Here is a 1,437-nt window from a genome sequence, read left to right as displayed (position 1 = left end):
CCCCCCCCAGACTGTCACCCGCTGGCAATGCCACCCCCCAGACTCCCACCCCCGGCAGCGTCACCCCCAGGCACGGCCACCCTTATGCCAGGTCGCCCTCCGGCAGCGGCCACATCCCCACGTGCTTCTGCCAGCCCCAACCCCGGGGCCACCGTGTCCGGTGTCACCCGGCTGGTGCGAGGCCAGGCAGGGTGCGACCCGTGTGCCCGCACCCAGGGAAGCCCTTCGTGCCCAAGAACCCGACGCGGGAGATCCCGCGGGAGGAGCAGATCACGCTGGAGCCCGAGCTGGAGGAAGCGCTGGCCAACGCCACCGAGGCCGAGATGTGCGACATCGCCGGTGGGTCTCGCACGGGGCTGCGCCTCGCACCGCAGCCTCGCACGGGGCTGCCACATTGCACCACAACTTTGCACAGGGCTGCCGCATCGCACCTCAGCCTCGCACGGGGCTGCCACATCACACCACAGCCCCACACGGGGAAACCACGTTGCACCGCAGCCTCATGCAGGGCAGCCATGTCGCACCACAGCCTTGCATGGGGCTGCTGCATCGCACCGCAGCCTCACACAGGGCTGCCTTGTTGCACCACAGCCTTGCACGAGGCTGCCACATCACACCACAGTCTTGCACAGGCCTGCCACGTTGCACCGCAGCCTTGCATGGGGCTGCTGCATCACACCGCAGCCTTGCAAGGGGCACCATGTCGCACCTTGCAAGGGGCAGCCATGTCGCACCGCAGCCTTGCATGGGGCTGCTGCATCGCACCGCAGCCTCACACGGGGCTGCCTTGTTGCACCACAGCCTCACACGGGGCAGCCATGTCGCACCGCAGCCTCACACGGGGCAGCCACGTTGTACTGCAGCCTCACACGGGGCAGCCATGTTGCACCGCAGCCTCACACGGGGCAGCTGTGTTGCACCAGAACCTTGCATGGGGCTGCCGCCTTGCACCGCAGCCTCGCACGAGGCTGCCACATCACACCAGAGTCTTGCACGGGGCTGCCATGTCACAGCGCAGCCTTGTGCGGAGCTGCTGCGTCGCACGACAACCTTGCACGGGGCTGCCGTGTTGCACCGCAGCCTTGCACAAGGCTGCCCCGTTACACCACAACTTCGCACGGGGGTGGCGTGTCCCACAGCAGCTTCACATGGGGGCAGCACGTTGCACCGCAGCGTTGCACAGGGGGGGAAGCGTGTTGCACGGGGACAGCGTATTACACAAGGATAAGTGTCGCATGGGGGGAAACGTTGCACGGGACCAACGTGTTGCACGCCTGCCCCGGCCCCACGTCACCCCCGTGCTCCCCGCTGCCAGGCGTGTGCCGGACCCCCCTCCGTCCCCTCTGGGTCTCCGCCAGGGCCCAGCTAAAAGCAGCGCCATGCCCCCGCGCTCGGCTTTCACCGCTGGCCCCCAGCCCAGCGGCTCCCCATGGCTCC

At 68.2% G+C, this 1,437-nt stretch overlaps 1 protein-coding gene across 1 annotated transcript in view; it reads left to right on the top strand.

The window, feature by feature from the left end:
* Positions 1-1,437, top strand: part of LOC103900529 — a gene marked incomplete at its 5' end in the record, with an annotated part of 7,901 nt that overhangs the window by 3,875 nt on the left and 2,589 nt on the right. Inside the window, one exon of the mRNA XM_019472569.1 lies at positions 11-343. Coding sequence (XP_019328114.1) covers positions 11-343 — 333 coding nt within the window. The remainder of the gene's footprint in view (positions 1-10; positions 344-1,437) is intronic.

The sequence above is a fragment of the Aptenodytes forsteri genome, unplaced genomic scaffold (assembly GCF_000699145.1).
Source record: "Aptenodytes forsteri isolate BGI_AS27 unplaced genomic scaffold, ASM69914v1 Scaffold276, whole genome shotgun sequence".
Lineage (NCBI taxonomy): Eukaryota > Metazoa > Chordata > Aves > Sphenisciformes > Spheniscidae > Aptenodytes > Aptenodytes forsteri.
This window is presented reverse-complemented; position numbering and strand designations above follow the sequence as displayed.